A 12,401-nucleotide genomic window follows, 5' to 3' on the forward strand; every position below is an offset into this window, starting at 1 on the left:
TTAACTTGACTTTGAGTAGACAATCCCAGTTTGTATTGAGATAATTGCACGTCATTGACGTATCAGTTGTTCAGCCTTAATATTACACCGAAATCTTTTTGCAAGTAATTGTCCATAATTACCATTGACATACTTATGATGAACACCCTTGCTAGCTTGGTCATTTTGGAACTATTTAATTATTCGCCCGCCTTGTCAGGTGACTGCACGTGATGTATCTTCACATGTCAATCATCACCGAAATCGGGATTTGGAATATGTTAATGAGCTAAATCGATGATATGTCGATTTAAATATAGGTATATGTCAATTTGAGTTGCTAGAAACTGGTATAAGTCCAAAGAAATTTACTTCTACCGATTTAATTCGACATATCATCGATTTAAGCTGGTAGATGTCGATTGAAATTGACATATACAGGGTTCTGCCGCTGCCGGTCGGCGCCGGTCGGGCCCGACCGGCACGCTGAATTACCGACCGCCACAATCTGCCTGAGTGACTTTTCCGACCGGCACTTATTTTCGATAGGAACTCCAAAAAACAGCTCCATAGCCGGAGGGTCGAACGTACAGAAACAATCTGTTTGAGACTAGGGGAAATCCAGTTCATAACTGTTCAAAATATCCAACACATCACAGTGTCATACTTAGGTGTTAGACAGGGGGTGAGCTCACAGTTGTTTGGCAAGGTACCTGGGAAAATTTGCAGCACATGTACCGTGGTAGTTGGGTAGGGTAATTATGTAATTATGTGATATCCTTTCAATGGACCGATTTCATAGGCCCGATGTTGAATAAATGAGAGAAAATACATAATTCATTATGATTCGTCTTTATTTGGGAGTGGACTCTCACTCACTGTCCATCTAAAATGATCATCTCAGCCTGAATGATTTATTTAATAGGCACCACCGGCTGGTCTGTACTCTGGTGCTCCAGATATTTGTCCTAACTTTTTTCATTAATTATGAAAAATTCCAGACATGAGATCTCATTTCAAAGCTGTCTACATGTGGCTCAGAATACTCGGGAAGGGCCGTTTCCGGCCATCTGGGGGGTTTCCAAAACCCAAAATTTTCTTGTACGCTCCGCGCCAACCGATGGTGGCGCTCCGGTTAGATAGTCCTGCCGGCACTCAATCCACCCTGGGCAGAACCCTGCATATATCGATTTAGTTCGACATATCATCGACTTAAACTGGTATATGTCGATTTAAATTGACATATATCGATTTTTTTCTACTTATCATCGATTTAAATTGGTATATGTCGATTTAAATCGATGATATGTCGAATTAAACTGGTATATGTCGATTTAAATCGGTAGAAGTCGATTCCTCACGATTTGAGACTGATGGCCCGCCATATGCATGTATGATAATCAAATGCACTATCTATGTTGATAGAAGAGTAGTATGGAACGACAAACCGACATTAATGCAAAACAAATTATATAAACCTTAGTCATTTATGTGAATACAAAGTTATCGCTACATAATGACCAAGACCAATTTAATTAAGTCCTTATATGGCACTAATAGCACCTCCACATAGTGACTAAGATTTTATTTATGATGCGATCCTATAGCAATGCCAAATAATGACCGTCAATACCCACAATATTCACAAGTCCTTATGCAGCCTGCTTGACATAACCGACGGCGGCACCGACGTCAAAAAGCCGTCATGCTCTTGCTGTTTGCCGTGGTTCCCCTGAAAAATACACCTCTCCGATGGCAAATGCCCTATGTTTTGCCGTCGGTTCTCTGTACATTGCGTCATTGCGTAGTACACTTAGTTACACTATAGAGTAATGATTCATCCAATGCAGTAGCCCTTTTTTTACTTTCTCACAAGTTTTGGCGGCCACCCGTATCTATTAGACATACAGTACAAACATAAATGTCGTTGAGATCGCTTTTTAGGCTTTCTTTGCAAGGACTTTACTACTCGACGTTTTTTTTTTACTTCCACAGTAAGTCAATGGGACCTCTCCATTGAGTTAACTATGTGCGATGGAAATCACACAGTAAAATCCCATTGACTCTGTCGCGTGAAAATTGAACTTGCTTTAGTCAATTTTAGGCTTGTAGCGATTAATCGCTAAAGGATCGCATGAGTAATTAAAGCAACTTTCGATTTTCGGTGGTGAGTAATTTTATCCACACACGTAAAGCAAACTTGTGTTTTTATATTTCAACTGATGGGTTCTGGGGTTTTCGTCGTCTATTCGGTGGCTTGACGTCAATCGCGATAAATTGCTAAACGATCACATTTTTTTTGATTGAACGTTCAATGCATTTGTTACACGGTCGCAGCCCTAGAATGATGTCCGGCTCATACCAGGTAAGCCTGGAAGGGGTGATTGATACTTATATGTACTTACGGGACTTTCAATGTAAAAGCTGCTTTGCACCGCCTTTAAACTAATTATCAACCACGTGAAGATTACAAGTTTTCGGCATTTCAGGTTCACTCTGCCATGAAGCGAACGAAACAAACGGAATTGATTTGTAAATAAAACTGAAAATAAAATTTCGTTAGAAATGAAAAATAACCATTTGTATTTTGATACTTGTACTTTTTAGTTATTCATAACGAAACGGCCTGATAAGACACTTTTATGCTCATAAAATGACGTAAATATGGCATTTAACATAAAAATGCCGTCGGTGCCCTTACTCAGACTCAGTTTTGCCATCCTAACCTTCCCATTTGCCGTCATGCCCTTCAGAATTGGAAACTACCAATGGCATTTTTTTGCCGTGCCCTTTTCGTATGGGACGCCAAAACCGACCAAAAAAATTAAAAAAAAAACCTAAGTCATTATGTGAATACAAAGTTAGGGGAATACTTATCAGAGTTCGTGCTCAGTGCATAAGTGAGGGGTTTGTGATCCGTGAAAATCGTGAATTGTCGTCCCTCTAATGTGTAGCGGAAATTTTAAGCGTTAGATAATGGCAAGCAATTCGCGTTCAATTGCACTGTATAGATTCACGTAGCACTTAGCTTTTTGGAGAAGAAAGACAACGGTTGCCAAGTTGATAAGAATTATCCGATCGAAAGTAATAATAAGGCGATTAATGTAGGCGATTAACGTCGTTGGTAGCTCGTCATGTCGAGCGGTCGAAGTCGAAAGTCGAACAGGCGCGTAGCCAGGAATTTGCCAAGGGAAAGGCGAAACTGTAGATTCGGCATTGCAAACTATCTAAGCGTAGCGCCACCATGTTGGCGCGAAGCGTACAAGAAAATTTTGGCTGAAAATGCCTCCCAGATCGCTGGAAATGGCACTTCCCAGGCTTTGTTAGTTGCATCTTAGCATTTTCTCTTTTGAAAATACTAGCGATATCATAAAAACATTAAAAAAAAAAATATGCTCAGGGGGGGGGGTCGGCTGCCCCCTTCGCCCCCCTTGGCTACGCACCTGAAGTCGAAGTGGTGTAAGTTCGAACTAGCGATACCACAAGGGTAATTAAGGGCGCTAACAGTTGTCGGAACTTAACAGTAGCGGTGTCAAATTACGCCGCTACTTCGCTCCCATTCCTGATCCCTGGAACGCCATTTAACATCCCCATCCGACGGACGAGAGTATATACTCCAGCATCTGACCACTTTCTCAAACGACATCACTGTAGTGCAGCCATGACGAACAAAGTTATATCGAAACCAAGTGAAGAACAAGAAACAAACCCCTTTTTCCAAGTTCACAAATCCCAAATCCACGGAAAACTCCGCGACTTTTGCTGCACTGATTTTTGCTGCAACTATTTTTTTTCCCTACGCGCCAAAACCGACAATATTCGTTAGTCCTTATGTGGATTCCGCATATCGCCACATAAGGACTCACGAACTGCGTTAGTCATTATGTGGATACTTGCATATCGCCACTTTTGAATTCACATATTGACTTAGGTTTACATTATTTTGTTCTGCTTTTTATTTCAGTTTTGGCGTTCCATAGGAGTAAACAGCCAAACTCGACACATCGATGACATAGGTCCAAGAAACCTTGGTCTTCGATCGAGAACCGAAGTTGACAAAAAGTAGCAACCTAATGCGTCATTATAATCGGTAGTTATCATTTAGAAAAGTAGAGAAGAGTGAAGGGAAGTGATCGATTATGGCATCCACTGTCTCGGTGAGTAGCCGTATTTTACTACTAACTTAGGCTACCCTATAGGCTGACTGCAGCCTGAGCACTGACTAACTCCTGTCCTACTGTAGGCCTAGGCGCGATTTTTTCCCCCATCGCGGTAAAGGCCAAGATTTGTATACCTTGCTTCCATTGGCTGGGGTCGGTATGCATTTCTAAGCTTTATCGGCCTTTTGGCTAAGATCAGGTGTAGTGCTGTTCCCTTTCGAGGGGAATGGTGATGCACACCCTAATCGTGGCATATATTTGCTGTGGTCTATAATCTGCTACAATCTGCTACCATCTGGTAACTAAACAAATTAAAACAAAACATAAGTTTATATTTAAACAACCAGGAAATCAATGAATGGATAAGTAAATTTAATCAATAAACACATTGAATCTCACCACACTGGAGCTTAGGAGGTTACGTGGGGACTTGATCCAGGTTTTCAAGATTGTGTATGGTTTCGACAATTTATCCTTTACCGACTTTTTCATGTTTGCTAATAGTAGTTGTACTAGAGGTCATTGTCTTAAACTCCAAAAGTCGCATAGTAGGATTAATATTCGGCATAACTTTTTTTCTAATAGGGTTGTGCATGAGTGGAATGGTTTGCCTGAGAAAGTTGTACTTGCAAGTAGTGTCAATGGGTTTATGAATGCTTTGGACAAGCACTTTAAGCATTGTAATCTGGTCTGAGTGTTTGTGTCTTCAGTTTTTTATCCCTCTCTCTATAGGGTCCTTGATGGGAACTTAGGTGTCCCTCCTGAGACTTTTTTTCTACTAAACTAAACTAAACATAAATCCAAATCATACAGGGAAATAATGATACAACAATCATCAAATATACAAAGTTATATTAAAGGCATTGAAAACTCGCCCCAAACCGTGTGCGGCCATCTGAAAAAGTTAACTTTCCGTTGCCTGCAAGTGACGTTTTGTTTGTGTCGCTACAAAATGCAGACAGTACAGTAATGAAATGTGATACCTTGTTATCTTTAGCTGGACCTGAGATGTCCATCGCTGTATTGTTTGTACACTGTACTGTGGGTATTGACCGCAGCTGTATGTACTAAGCTTACTGTACACTAGTGTCTAATTACCGATGGTAGCAAGCTGTGTGTGTGTATTTTCTGGGATCGATGGTAGGGATGCACCGGATCCAACTTTTTGTATCCGGCCAGAACCAGATTTTGCTGGATAGTACATGAAATCCGGCTGGATAAAATCCGGCCGGAACCGGATATTTTCATTACACAAAAGAAAATCATTAATAAGAAGTAGAAGTAAGAAACAAGGAGCAAATCTTACTGTAGGTCCCATTGAGAAAATTAAATTAAACATGTTAAACCTAATTTTTTCTTACTTTGAATGTTTTTATTAATTTTTGGAAATAGTTTACATTGATTTAAGTTAATACCACCACCTTTTTAAGGAATAATTTATGCCAGATGTTGTAAAAGATCGGGCCAGATTTTGAAAAAAAAACGGCTGGATTTTGAAAAATATCCGGCCGGAACCGGAACCGGATAATTGCTCACTATCCGGCTGGATAGTCCGGCCGGACCGGATATCCGGTGCATCCCTAATCGATGGTGGTGTCTAACACTTCTGTTACACCTCATTGGAAACTGGGTCAGATTACCCGCATTAGATGTTTCTTTTTGCGCGAGTGTTCACACCCTTTAATAAATACACAACCAATATTAAATCTTTGGCTTTACACCGGAAAACACTTTTTGCTTGTACACATTCTTCATATCGACTAAACTCATATACTTGACAAAGACAGAACTAACGAATTTGTCAGAAAACAGCAAATTTAACACTCACGCAGCATGCACAAACAAGCACAGTACAGTAGCACTGCAACTTTAAATGACGCACACTACATAACAATACATTGAAACAGCACATTGTGTGAGCACATTTACACTCCCCCCTGTTGAATCATATGGACTTTACATCAAATCAAACAATTTAGGACACTGTGACAAAGGGAAGATATGTTCAAAGAAAAATCTGTAATTAGGCTTATCCGGCACTCTCTTTACTATACACAATTTTGTGACCAGTCTTTCAAGTATTTTATATCAAACCTGTACCTCAACACTTCACACTTTCCCATCGCTACTTTTGAAAACTGTAGTGATTCTACCTACTGTAAAGGCCATTCTCTGCGTGGAATAGTTTCGTCGGTGAGAAGAACCACTGTACCTAGACCTAACTCCTTTGCAATACAAAGAACCTCAGGAACCCTATGGAATTTTCCACACTCAGACATTCCATTTGCCAAAAGGATAATCTGTAATGTCTGCTGTATTGATTTTCATTACACTATGAAATACCATATGGGATTGTTTCTTCAAGCAGGCAACATGACATTACTGTAGGTCATAAGAAAGAAGCTTTTATATTGGCATGCAAACATTTTTCAAATGAAATGAGGCTCCTTATTTTTTGGAGGTATTTTCCAAGATTTTAAATCCTAATTAAATGTTGTCGGATGTTGGCAGATTAGAAATAGCAATTGGGTAAAGCTGTATCACCCACTTCTAAAAGGCAAATTTGGTTTGGTGAATACTATGGGTACTATGTGAGTAATGCTGTTAATTGATGTGGAACTGGCATATATGCACCTATTCATGTAAATAATGAATTGTTTTACAAAGAATACAAATTTTTGGAGGGAGGCTTTGGCATGCTGGAAGTGGACACAGATCTACAACCTTCATTCTCATGGCCTTAAATGACTCCTCTGTGCTTAAATGAACATTTTGAAATGTACAATACACACAGCTATACTCTGGGCATTATTATTTGGTTACTCTTGGGTTATTCAGTTCTCATGTCCATTATCTTTTTACTCCAAAGAAACACATTTTTATATTTTGAATGTTTTAGCGATTCGACTATATCATATCACAAATATATATTCCTAGATATTTATGTACATGTGCATTTTAAGGCTGAGGCAGTCAGTAGAAATGTTTCATGGTTGTTATTTAAAGATGAACCAACAAATCTCATCACATGTGATATTTTCTATAGACTCTGAAGACTGTTCCAAAGGCAACCTTACAAGGAGCTGCTGAAAGCTTTTTGCATTTTGTGAACAGTGCACCATCTCCTTACCATGGTAAGTATCGTTACAACTGGTATGGATGACCAGGGTACAGTACAAGACGAATTTTTCAAAAAATAAAATTGCTGAATTGGTCTGTTCAACAACATTAAGAGCTCAGAAGGTTATCATGATTACATGATCACTGCTAAAACTCGTTGTTTGCGGAACAACCTTTATGTCAGCTTGAGCTGTCTGACAGGAGATTGAAAACATCACAAAACTGTTTAGCAGAAGTTTACATATCATTGGATTCATTATAAAGTCACTAATTGCACAGAGGTTCCTTATGGATGGCTGGTCTTAACAGTATAAGTAGTTATTCCACACTTGTCAAAACTAAGCTACTGTAGAAGCATTGTCCATTCCCCTGTTACAATGAATTTTGTTCTTACAGAAGTGGTCTTCATTTGATCGTCATTTACCCTCAGGGTGATTCTTGATACTCTGCTCATCTAGAGCTGGTTATAAAATGTAAATTAACCAGGAATACAGTGTTTCCAGACCTTGCTTGTTCCTTCTCATTTTTGTTGTTGTTGATAAACATGCTCAGAAATAAAACAAATCATTTCAGACCATTATTTCTATGATACTACAGTAGTACTTATAAATATATTTTAGTGCTCAAAGGAATAAATCTTCCAACCCTAGAGGTAGCATGTTTGACAACATTATTAATCAACTGCAGGTTCTGGAATACATTAATATAGAGCATTGGTAAAGATCTAACAAAATGTCACTTAAAGAGAAACCAGCTGTAATAGTCATCATACCCCTTTATAGATGATTTGATGTTGTAAACTCCCTTATCCATTTCTTCGAAGTTTTCTTGCATCTTCTTGACTCATTGAATACAACCTTGACTACTGTACTTGTAAGTTAATACAGTAGGGATGTTTGTAGGGGGTCATATGTGTGCTCACTAAAATGATGATGTTAGGCCATGTTGTCCATGATGTATGTTATGGAAAACCTGTTGCAATCATAACATGCTCTGACACAAGTGTATTTTATATGTAAATTCCAACAGTGGTGGCTGAATGTCGTAAAAGTCTTAGTGACGCCGGCTTTGTGGAACTCAAGGAGAGAGATTCATGGAACATAAAACCATTCCAGAAGGTACATGAGTAGAGTTATACTGGCATTTGGTGTTATATGTACAGTAAGTTCCTGACACTGTGTATTGAGAAGCTCATAAATTCAAAATAAGATGTAGTCATACAGTGAGGAAGAATTTATTATTAAGTTATTCTTTATAGAAAAATCTAACCTGTGTTGGACATAATTAATATGCATAAGCTTTAATTATTACTAAAGTTGAAACAAATTTCTCACCACAGAATCAAACAGTATGTACTGTACAAGTAAGAAGCCTCATCTGTTGGTAACAAGCATTATATTCCTTCTTTGACCTGAAAAAGGAGAGCTGTAGGATTGTCAAAAGGTAGAATATTTCCACATAGAGAAACGATGGTTGAATCCAACTTACTCTGTACTAGTGTCATGGATTGGAACATTTAAATATTCTGGGGTGATGTATTCCACAGCTGTGTAGTTCAAATATGAACCTTTTGAAGTAAATTTTCATATTGGAGAAAGTGGGGAAGTTACATATTTGCCACTTGCTATTACTGATTTTGCAAATTGTAATGTTTCTTTTATCAGTACTTTGTGACTCGAAACCAGTCCAGTATTGTTGCATTTGCTGTTGGAGGCCAGTACAAGCCAGGAAACGGTTTCAGTATCGTAGGTGCACACACTGACAGTCCATGCTTAAAGGTGAGTGTCCTACAAGTGCACACACTGACAGTCTAAGATGAGAGGTGAGTGTATATAACTACACACACTGACAGTCTAAGATCAGAGGTGAGTGTATATAACGCTTTCTAGTCACTTCGCCCAACAACCATTTCGCCCAACTGCCATTTCGTCCAACCAGCCTGGTCATTTCGCCCAACCAGCATAGTCATTTCGCCCAACCAGCATGGTCATTTCGCCCAACCGTGTTGGTCATTTCGCCCAACCTAATTTTTAGTAATATTCAGTCAGAATAATATTACTTTTTCTATTCCGCTAGTTCAACTTGATTTATTTTGGGTTAGGTTATTTCGTAATAGGGCAGATTTCACAGTTACAGGGTCCAAAAGGTCCCTCCAGATCCCAAATTCAAATGCTTTGTTTCAAAACAAATGACCTACCATTTGTAACTTTGACATCCCAATTATCATTTGTGAAACGCAGAGATAAAATAACCTACGGTTGTTACGAAATAAAAGTGAAACATGACACGAGTGGAAACTTTGCTATGGAAGATGATGAATGCATGTTAATCATACTTTCTTCTTTTTCATGTTTGAGGAGGAACTTTTTATAATTGTTTTGTTTTTAGAGGAGACTATTAGTACTATGGATCTGATATCAACCATCAGATTCATCTGTACAGCTGAAGTTTACCATCTACTGGAGCATGAAGACTTTTAAGGACTTGGACAGACAAAACTCATAAAATTTAAATGGAAAAATTCTTTTGAATAAGATATAAAAAAGGCAGGTACTTGAGTGTTTCATAGTTTATTAATAACAACTGGAGTATCAAACATTTGAATGCAAATCAAACATTCAATGTTAATTCAACGAAAAAATTAGGTGAAACATCACTATTGCAAACATAACACTTGGACGGACAAAAGTAACATATGCATTGCAAACATAACCTTGGACGGACAGATTCACTATCAGTAAGACAATAGTTTAATCATTTGATATAATTAAATGATTACTTGAATGCTTTCATGGCATAGTTAGGATTCATCCAAATTCCACCTACATATCATGCTATTAGAAACTGTGTTTTGCAGTTGTTACCCCTGGACACAAAAAAATGTCAAATGCACATTGCAAACATAACCATTGACATGCTTGAAGGACAAACTTACAATAAATAAGACAATTATTTATTCAGCTAATATATCACAATAACTTGAATGCAAGAGCATGGTGTTAGAGAGAGGGATGGGGTGGTACGGGGGGTACGGGGGGGGAAATTTTATCACATTTCTGGACCTGCTTTCAACCGTTCCATTTTTTATACAGGTATACATGTACATTCAAGGTAAGGTAAGTTAAATTGCTTCAGGAAAGGTTTATGCAGCCACATAATAGCCATGGCCCACTCTCTCCCAGACCCCGAACTTGTCTAAAGAATAGTGTTTACATGGGTCCAAAACTAGGGAACCGGGTACCCGAGAGCCGTTAACGGTCGGGTATCCAGGTACCCGGAAAAATTGTCTACCCTCGTGTATCGCGATTTTCAAGAATATAATATTTTTTTAGTTGTTCCGTCTATAATCCATTAGTAACACCTCGTAAAATACCTAGTCAGTATTCCATGTACAAAATAAACGAATGTATAAAATATAATTGTGAGAATTCTTTCAATATCATCCACATGGTAGCCTAACACCACACTAAGTCAATGGGGGAAATCTAGCCTATACTGCAATTGTGACGCAGTTATAAGATATCCGTGAAATACTTTCATTATTGCTGTTATCTTCGACCAAGGGGTTGCCTAACACCACACTAAGTAAATGAAGTAATCTAGCATAACCATCTGTTTATTAGCTGAAATTGTGACGCAGTTATAAGGTATCCATGGAATACTTTTGTTATTGCTGTTAGCTTCGACCACATTGTAGCCTAACACCACACTAAGTCAATGGGAATTTTGCCTAACCATCGGTTTGCAAAAAAAAAAAAAAAAAAAAATAATAACAACACTGCGTAGGATTCGGGTAGTATCGCGGATACCCCGTGCAAACACTACTAAAGAATAGTGATATGAACAGGTTTAGTGGGTGGCTGAGCCTAAAATACTTTTGCATCAAAATTTGCGATCAATGACTAGAGGTGTAGGAATAAGTACTACAAAATTTCGCGCAACCGGTATACTCACACATTAAAGTTATTGTTGTCCGTCCCGCGTTACGTTCGCATTTTAGGAGCATTATGTTCGCCTTGTCAAATAATTGTTTTGACCTATCGTTAACAGAGTGCTATATGTACACATGGAAGTATGGTTACTTTGTAGCAGACGGTCAAAATAAATCAAATTATCCATACCACCAGTCCAACAAAACTTTTAAGTTTAAAGTTTTAATACTTTTCCTAAGTTAAATTCTGCGAACGTAACAGTAAATCGAACGTCACGCAGGTGGACAGAAGTTGTTAAAATGTGATTTTTTCGTTACGTTTTGTACTTACGAAAATGTTTGGCCTAACACAATTGAAGGCTGACTTCATACAGACTAAATAATCGTGCGATAACAGAACATTGATGACGATAAGTTCGTTCACCTTCAATGAAGTTTCTTTGGTGATCGAGCAAACGTGACATGGAAGTTTGGACAGACATAACGTTCGACATCAAAGATTGCTTATAACTCACACATTTTTACAATTACTGCCATGTTTTGGACAAGATGATGACGGGCGATTACCAATGTTGTAATCACATTGACTGACGGGAGAATTTGTTTCTTTGTTTTGAAGGAAATGATAGATATACATTTGATCACAAATTGGACAGAATTTTAGAAGTTCAAGGTTAGAATTTCAATGTCTGATTAGAGAAAATTGAATGGGGAGTTGAACCAAAACTAACTATTTTTTGTTTTGTTCCACTACCCTGTTTTAAAATTGGTGGACAATATTTGAAGGGGTGGGTCATTTAACAAGGGAGGCCTCAAGAAATTGAGGTGTATAAACATATGGGACCCTATTCCGTCCACAATATATAGTTCCACTTAATAAAAATACTTCGGACACAGACAAAAAAAGACACCACATAAAGATCATTATGTTTTTTATTTCTACAATCATATAACTGCATAATTCTGGTATCACAATTTTTTTTAAATTGAATATGTTGCATTACCTCAACTCATATTTGAAAAGTATAATTGGACCCCTTTACTGTGAAATCTGCCATAGGTAAATAAAAAAGTGAGGTCCGCTCGATATCAATCGGAGTGTGAGCAGTTATTTCGGGTATAATGGGAGGATTGCACTACTTAAGGCGTTTACGCATACAATGGAAGTTATATTATTATACAAACACAGGGGAATCGGTCTTCATAAACAC

At 38.2% G+C, this 12,401-nt stretch overlaps 1 protein-coding gene across 1 annotated transcript in view; it reads left to right on the plus strand.

Moving 5' to 3' along the window:
- Positions 1 to 3,949: 3,949 nt before the first annotated feature.
- LOC139966833 (aspartyl aminopeptidase-like) overlaps positions 3,950 to 12,401 on the plus strand; it is a 28,653-nt gene continuing 20,201 nt past the window's right edge. Inside the window, exons 1-4 of the mRNA XM_071970232.1 lie at positions 3,950 to 4,136; positions 7,186 to 7,273; positions 8,289 to 8,377; positions 8,924 to 9,037. Coding sequence (XP_071826333.1) covers positions 4,119 to 4,136; positions 7,186 to 7,273; positions 8,289 to 8,377; positions 8,924 to 9,037 — 309 coding nt within the window. The 5' untranslated portion in view covers positions 3,950 to 4,118. The remainder of the gene's footprint in view (positions 4,137 to 7,185; positions 7,274 to 8,288; positions 8,378 to 8,923; positions 9,038 to 12,401) is intronic.

Source organism: Apostichopus japonicus, chromosome 4 (assembly GCF_037975245.1).
Source record: "Apostichopus japonicus isolate 1M-3 chromosome 4, ASM3797524v1, whole genome shotgun sequence".
In the NCBI taxonomy this organism is placed as follows: Eukaryota; Metazoa; Echinodermata; class Holothuroidea; order Aspidochirotida; family Stichopodidae; genus Apostichopus; species Apostichopus japonicus.